The sequence below is a fragment of the Nomascus leucogenys genome, chromosome 14 (assembly GCF_006542625.1).
Source record: "Nomascus leucogenys isolate Asia chromosome 14, Asia_NLE_v1, whole genome shotgun sequence".
NCBI lineage: Eukaryota > Metazoa > Chordata > Mammalia > Primates > Hylobatidae > Nomascus > Nomascus leucogenys.
This window is the reverse complement of record NC_044394.1, coordinates 63,281,996-63,290,179: the sequence shown is the minus strand read 5'-3', so window position 1 is coordinate 63,290,179 and position 8,184 is coordinate 63,281,996. Positions and strand designations below refer to the sequence as shown.

The following is an 8,184-nucleotide window of genomic DNA, read 5'->3' as shown; positions in this document are numbered from 1 at the left end:
TCCAGCCAATGGAGACAGGCCACAGCAATAGGGACCTCATGCATAAGGAATAAATATTCTGGTGTCTCTTTATTCTGTGTATGCCCTTGCCGTTGTTCCATCTGTCAGGGGCATCCTTTCTGCAGAAAGTAAAAATTGCCTCGCTGAGAGAACTTTTTGTCTTAATGCTGATTTTTCCTTGCAGAACCAAGGAACACACATTTTGCATTTCTAACAAGAATGAAAATTTTTTGTATAGTGTTTTATTACGGATTCATTTTACTTTAAACCACATGTGAATAGATAAAGAAACAATATAAATAGCCTTTTTATAGCATGTATAAATATTATTAGTTTGTAAGTTTTTGCAACTGACTTTTAATATTCATTTTAACTTTATATATGCTTTTGAAATGAGCTCATGTTTATATAAAGATATTTAGCTTATTTAATTTAACTCCTGTTAGTATTTCAAAATATATTATTTAGTCATTTATCCCAATTGATACAGCCATCTGTATTTCTGTCAATATTTTGGTTAGTTTTTCAACTGAATTTTAAATTCCAGATTTGCTCTTGTTCCCTGAATCTGAATGGATAGTTAATGGGAATTTCAGTAAGCGTTTAATTTCACATCACTATCTGTAACTTCACAACAACAGATAATTGACTTCAAACCAACAACTTCATATTCCACTACATGTGTGGATGGAGGAACCTAGTGGGAGGCGATTGGATCATTGGAGTAGTTTCCCCCATGCTGTTCTCGTGATAGTGAGTGCATTCTCACAAGATCTGATGGTTTTATAAAGGGCTCTTCCCTCTTCACTTTCTCTTGCTCACCTGCACCATGTAAGACATGCTTTGCTTCCCCTTCATCTCCATGATTGTAAGTTTCTTGAGGCCTCCCCAGCCTCAGGAAAGTCTGTGAGTCAATTAAACTATGAGTCAATTAAACCTCTTTCCTTTTTAAGTTACTCAGTCCCTGGTAGTATCTTTACAGCAGTATGAAAATGGACTAATACACCTTGACTTCTGAAGTAGGTCTTGAGAGTTTCCTGAGCCTGAAAGGGAATGGAGAAATGACTTAAAGCCACCAGCTAATTGGGCTTAATCATTTGGACTCAGTTGACTCTTCCCCTACCCCTACCCATGCCTAAACCAAAGAAAGGATCATCACATATTTACATAGCACAAAGAAATCTACTCTTCTGCTCTTTCTAGGACTGCTAAAGGCCATGGGAACTGGAATCCTGGATGCTGCGGAGGAAGGGCAAAGTTCGACATCAACTTGGACAGTTTGCCAACCTGTTTGTGGTAAGTTGATGTCATTTGTGACCACTCCTAATGTGTGTCAGGAATAAGCTATTCCTGATGCCAGAATCTCTTACTGTCAGTGCCCTCTGTAGGCCTTCTGATCCTTACTCCTTGCTCCGCCCATTATTTATATCAAGTGGTTCTCTCTCAGACGCTGATATAAAGCTCCTACTCTGTCTGACCTGACAAGCCACCTCAAGTGGACAAGGCACTTACCAACAGGTAAAGGGGCATTAGAGGAGAAGAGCATGTCTAACATGGGATTTTCTCTTTTCATTTTGAGGTAGATACAGGGTGATTTTCTGAATTAAAGATCCCAGTAGTAATGAAGCTTAAGCAAGACCAAAGCTGATTTTGGGTAATTTGGCCTCTGTAATCCCCAAACCAAAAGAGAAATATCTGGGAGTGTAGCTATCTCAGTGGACCTTCCTGCTCTAAGGATTTCAGAGAGGAGGGGATGTTAGAAAGATAATAGGTGCTCTGCTCTCTTCTTCAAACCTTCTTCCCTGTGTTCTCCTACAGAGATTGCTGATTTGCTCCTTAAGCAAGAGATTCATTGCTGCTAAGCATGGCTCAGACCAACTCCTTCTTCATGCTGATCTTCTCCCTGATGTTTCTATCTCTAAGTCAAGGTGAGATTTTCCCCCACACCTCCCACAACCCCAGCTCTGAGGTCTTCCCTCCATCCTCATGCATAGGGTTCACTTGAAAAAAAGCAAAGTCAACATCAGGGTTGTTTTATGTTGTTCAGTGATCATTATGGCTGATTTTATCCCATTCAAAAACACCCTCACCTCATTCGTGGGTTTGAGACAGAATTTAATAGGACCACTTATAGGTGACCATTGTGGTTGAGTTTATCTGATTGAATCTATATGCGATGGCAGTTTGGGGGATGTTTTTATGTAGTCATTGATAGGACGGAGAACTAAGGCAAATGTGTGCAGGGAAACCAAGAGAAACTTGAGAAAGGTGGAAGCCTGGGTCTTTAAAGGCAGAAGCCTGAGCCTCAGAAATAAAGGAAAATGAGGACACATTTATTTAGCCTATTCATTGTGAGCTCTTATCTTGAGCAGAGGAAACTAGAGAGAAAAGAGATAGGATGCAGGAGGGCAGAAGTGAGCAGTCACCCCAGTATTCACTGTATCAGTATGTTCTTATAAAGGACACCAAGAAGCCCCTAATTTACCTTCCAGCCTTTTCCTTGCCCTGAGATTCTTTCTTAATTATCTCTTTTTTTTTTTCCCCAGGCCAGGAGTCCCAGACAGAGCTGCCTAATCCCCGAATCAGCTGCCCAGAAGGCACCAATGCCTATCGCTCCTACTGCTACTACTTTAATGAAGACCCTGAGACCTGGGTTGATGCAGATGTGAGTGAGGAGAGCAGCAGGGGAAGGGATGCTTACGAAAGTAGAGACAGCTGCTAATTTGCAGTGTGTTCTGTGGCTGCCATGAGATAAGATTGATCCCTTCCCTATTCCACCACTGGTCCAAAACTTCCCAATCTACTTTATCCCATCATTTGACACATTCCCAGCACAGAGATGCTGGTGGTCAGTGACAGCATCATCAGGGACATTTCTGTGCTCTCCTTTTTCTGTTACATCCTCTGGAAGGTCTCAGTATATCCCTCACACCTTCCTCCTCCGCTGAGTGCTCCATTTTCTTCTCCAACAGCTCTACTGCCAGAACATGAATTCAGGCAACCTGGTGTCTGTGCTCACCCAGGCGGAGGGTGCTTTCGTTGCCTCACTGATTAAGGAGAGTGGCACTGATGACAGCAATGTCTGGATTGGCCTCCATGACCCCAAAAAGGTCAGTCTGCAGCCTCCTGTATCTCCTTATAAACATTTTTGAGAGGTAAGAGGGACGTTTAAGGTCTGGCACCTCGAGCGCCAACTTTTATCTTTTTGTTTGTTTAAATAAAAGCAACCTCTTTACAGATCCTATAATGTATGAGTTGTGAAGTTCAGTGTAGGTAGTTAGAGACATGAGCTGAAGTCTGAGTTTTCTGGGCTCCTGGGAATTCATGCACACACTCATTGTGTCTACTTCTAGAAATGCATCTTTATGTACGACTTCTTCCCTATTTTGCTATTGTCTGTCTTGGAAGAGGTCCCTCTGTAGACTATATAGAAAATGAGTAGTGGAGGAGAATCTATTGCTGGCATTTGTTATACATTTTATACAAGTGTATAAAACTGTACAGTATATTATTTAGTTTAACACTATAAACTAAATAATATATCAACAACTACTCTACAGCCAATGTTATGCTGGATATGAGAGTTCTGAGCTTCAGGAAGAAAAACCAGGAACCACTCTCTGTAATGGGCTTTTATGGGTCTCTGTATCAAACTCTGAACACTTATTATTTGCTGGAAGAGGAGGAGGAATTTGGACATTCCACAGAAGGAGAAGCTTAGAGCAAAAGCAGAGGAAATGATATGATATTCATGGTGACAACAATGTTTATTCTTTCTGCTATATCTTGGCCTGTTTCTGAGTGTGCACACAGGCCTGGTTATTCTATTGATTTTTGAGTGACCGTGGCTCCTGTTCCGGCCCTTCTCCATCTAGAATCGCCGCTGGCACTGGAGCAGTGGGTCCCTGGTCTCCTACAAATCCTGGGACATTGGAGCCCCAAGCACTGCTAATGCTGGCTACTGTGCAAGCCTGACTTCATGCTCAGGTGAGAGGCAGACAGTCTATCCATGTATTGCCATTGCCCTCCCACTTATCTCTGGGGATGAACATGGGGACTGGGACAGAGGAAAGGTGAGCTCCTTATCTGGAAAATAAAGGAGTATTTCCTCTTGTTTTTTGTTCTGAGTCCTAGGTCGAGGAGGGGCTACCCTCCTTCTGATCCTCTCTGTCTGACTCTTCTCATTGTACTATAGGATTCAAGAAATGGAAGGATGAATCTTGTGAGAAGAAGTTCTCCTTTGTTTGCAAGTTCAAAAACTAGAGGCAGCTGAAAAAATGGATGTCTAGAACTGGTCCTGCAATTACTATGAAGTCAAAAATTAAACTAGACTATTTCTCCAACTCAGTTCAGACCATCTCCTCCCTAATGAGTTTGCATCGCTGATCTTCAGTACCTTCACCTCTCCCAGTCTCTAGAGCCCTGAAAAATAAAAACAAACATATTTTTCTCCATTGTTCTGTCTTCTGCATTTGCTCTTTCTATAGCCCATGCTTGGGTGGTTGGGGTGGGAATGATTGTCACACTCCAGAGCTTGCCATGGCCCATCCACTCGTGAAAACCCCACTCATATTTTATGTATGTCAGGCTTATGAACATGTGGTGGCCTTGTTTATGACAAGAGAAAAAGATTAAGATTTCATCCACAACACATGTTAGCATGAATCTAGTGTGAGTTACGCAAATAATTACATTGTTGATCCAGTCTGACAGGAGTATTTGATATTCCAGAAGAATTCGCATAGTTGGGGTCTGAGGAGAACACATCTGTTTTCGGTTATGCAGTTTGAAGTCATGACTGAAGTGGTAACTTAAGGAGAATTGTCAGGTCTACAGTCCTGAGTGCATTAGTGGTACATTTTTGGAGGCCAGCCTGCAAAGTTTGTTAAATGCTACTCCTTGGATGAATGAATAAGTGAATGATCAATTATGTAAATTAAATATACAGGCATACTTAATTGTCTCTTTAAATATCCTAACTCTCAATAAAGTCAAATTCTGAAATATTACTCTTAGGACTTTCACAAATTAATTGTGCGGGGACACAATTCAGCCCATAACATCAATCATATCAATAATAGAGTTAAATGTGATTTGATAACAAAGGAAACAAATTGTCAGCTGGATTAAAGTAAGAACAATGAAAACAAGATTCAACTGTATGCTATGTATGAGAGACATGAGTTAGATTAAGACACAAATAGCTTGAAAATAAAAGGAAGGAAATAGACATATCTTGCAAACAGAAACCATAAGAATGCTGGTTTCTGTACTGTTACCCAGTGTAATGCCTATATGAGATTGCTGAATTTCTACCCTGTCCTAACTCTGCTTATCTTTAAGAAACAGAATGCCTGTGGTAAAAAGTTTCCTTTATAACTAGTCCAGCTGAGACTGGTTAGAATCAAGATCACTATCAAAGGACCTCAGAAAGACATCTGGTTCATTATAATCTCATTTCCTTGCTAAATGACACTCCTATCAGCACAATGACAGTTGACAATCACCATGACAATGGCCAGAAGAAGCAGTAAAGTTACAAAAAGGAAGGCACACTCTGGTTCCAGGAAGTTCGCAACCTATTTCCAGAAAAGACATGAATATTCCTCCTTTTGTTTTTAATGCCCAGTACTTTCATTAGAGAAACCCTATATTTTAACCCCTTTACCCCTCACTAGTAGAGAAGCTGATTTGTGAGTCATGTTCCTGCTTCTCAATTCCATGGCCATCAAATAAATCCTTCAGTGCTTGACACTCACTTTCTGTTTCATGTATTGGCTTTGTGACACCAAATAGGGAAAGATTCCATCTTTTGGGGGACTGGTTTTGTCTGCAACGATACTAATATCAGACATATTTGACTTTAAAGCAAACAATGTTACTTGAGAAGAAAAGGAGCATTTTATAATAATAAAGTAGTTAATCCTTCAGGAAGATGTCTCAAAATACCTGAAACAGGTGGAACCCACCGCAGTGTGACAAAGCCACTATAACAAGACTGCCCCTCTGGATTCCTCCTCTCTGGGGAGGACATCTCTGAAAGAAAGGCAGCAGCCTCAGTCAGGGGCTTATAGATAAACTCCCATCTCCCTGGGACAGAGCACCTGGGGGAAGGGGTGGCTGTGGGCCAAGCTTCAGCAGGCTTAACCGTTCCTGCCTGCTGCCTCTGAAGAGAGCAGCAGGTCTCCCAGCACAGCACTCAAGCTCTGCTAAGGGACAGACTGCCTCCTCAAGTGGGTCCCTTACTCCAGTGCCTACTGACTGGGAGATACCTCCCAGCAGGAGTTGACAGACGCCTCATACAGGAGAGCTCCAGCTGGCATCTGGCTGGTGTCCCTCTGGGACAAAGCTTCCAGAGGAAGGAGCAGGCAGCAATACTTGCTGTTCTGCAGCCTCCACTGGTGAGACACAGGCAAACAGGGTCTGGAGTGGACCTCTAACAAACTCCAGCAGACCTGCAGAAGAGGGGTCTGACTCTTAGAAGGAAAACTAACAAACAGAGAGCAATAGCATCAATATCAACTAAAAGGACACCCAGGAAAATCACCATCCGAAGGTCACCAACATTAAAGACTAAAGATAGATAAATCCATGAAGATGAGAAAAAAACAGCACAAAAGGGATGAAAATTCCGAAAACCAGAAAGCCTCTTCTCCTCCAAAGGATCACAACTCCTCATCAGCAAGGAAACAAAACTGGATAGACAATGAGTTTGATGAATTGACAGAAGTAGGCTTCAGAAGGTGGGTAATAACAAACTCCTCTGAGCTAAGGAGCATGTTCTAACCTGATGCAAGGAAGCTAAGAACTTTGATAAAAGGTTAAAGGAACTGGTAACTAGAATAACTAGTTTAGAGAAGAACATAAGTGATCTGACGGAGCTGAAAAACACAACATGAGAACTTCATGAAGCATACGCAAGTATCAATAGCTGAATCAATCAAGCAGAGAAAAGGATATCAGAGATTGAAGATCAACTTAATGAAGTAAAGCGTGAAGACAAGATTAGAGAATAAAGAATGAAAAGGAATGAACAAAGCCTCCAAGAAATATGGGACTATGTGAAAAGACCAAACCTACGTTTGATTGGTGTACCTGAAAGTGACAGGGAGAATGGATCCAAGTTGGAAAACATACTTCAGGATATTATCCAGAAGAATTTCCCCAACCTAGTAAGAGAGGCCAACATTCAGATTCAGGAAATACAGAGAAGACGGCAAAGATACTCCTGAGAAAAGCAACCCCGAGACACATAATTGTTGGATTCCCCAAGGTTGAAATGAAGGAAAAAATGTTAAGGGCAGCCAGAAAGAAAGGCCAGGTTACCCACAAAGGGACACCCATCAGACTAACAGAGGATCTTTCTGCAGAAACCCTACAAGCCAGAAGAGAGTGGGGGCCAGTATGCAACATTCTTAAAGAAAAGAATTTTCAACCCAGAATTTCATATCCAGTCAAACTAAGCTTCATAAGCAAAGGAGAAATAAAGTCCTTTACAGACAAGCAAATGCTGAGGGATTTTGTCACCACCAGGCCTGCCTTACAAGAACTCCTGAAGGAAGCACTAAATATGGAAAGGAAAATTGGTACCAGCCATTGCAAAAACACACCAAAGTGTAAAGACCAATGACACTATGAAGAAACCACATCAACTAATGGGCAAAATAACCAGCTAGCATCATAATGACAGGATCAAATTCACACATAACAATGTCAGCCTTAAATGTAAACAGGCTAAGTGCCCCAATTAAAAGACACAGACTGGCAAATTGGATAGAGTCAAAACCCATCTGTGTGCTGTATTCAGGAGACCCATCTCACGTGCAAAGATACACATAGGCTCAAAATGAAGGGATGGAGGAATACTTACCGAGCAAACAGAAAGCCAAAAAAAAAAAAAAAAAAAGCAGGGGTTGCAATTCTCATCTTTGATAAAACAGACTTTAAACCAACAAAGATATAAAAAGACAAAGAAGAGCATTACATAATGGTAAAGGGCTCAATGCATCAGGAAGAGCTAACTATCCTAAATATATATGCACCCAATACAGGAGCACCCAGATTCATTGAGCAAGTTCTTAGAGACCTACAAAGAGACTTAGACTCCCACACAATAATAGTGGGAGACTTTAACACCCCACTGTCAATATTAGACAGATCAACGAGACAGAATATTAACAAGGA

General features: G+C 41.3%; 1 protein-coding gene across 1 annotated transcript; it reads left to right on the top strand.

The window, feature by feature from the left end:
* The first annotated feature begins 1,457 nt into the window (after positions 1-1,457).
* On the top strand, positions 1,458-4,449 carry LOC100583714 (lithostathine-1-beta). The gene is made up of 6 exons (XM_003282136.4): positions 1,458-1,518; positions 1,819-1,928; positions 2,547-2,665; positions 2,973-3,110; positions 3,876-3,987; positions 4,196-4,449. The coding sequence occupies exons 2-6, from the start codon at positions 1,865-1,867 to the stop codon at positions 4,261-4,263; spliced, it is 501 nt and encodes a 166-aa protein (XP_003282184.2). The 5' UTR covers positions 1,458-1,518; positions 1,819-1,864; the 3' UTR covers positions 4,264-4,449.
* The last annotated feature ends 3,735 nt before the right edge of the window (positions 4,450-8,184 follow it).

Coding starts and splice junctions, on each gene's coding strand:
- LOC100583714 (XM_003282136.4), top strand. CDS start 1,865: ATGGCTCAGACCAACTCCTTCTTCATGCTGATCTTCTCCCTGATGTTT. Junction 1,929..2,546: donor GTTTCTATCTCTAAGTCAAG/GTGAGATTTTCC, acceptor TTTTTTCCCCAG/GCCAGGAGTCCCAGACAGAG. Junction 2,666..2,972: donor AGACCTGGGTTGATGCAGAT/GTGAGTGAGGAG, acceptor CTTCTCCAACAG/CTCTACTGCCAGAACATGAA.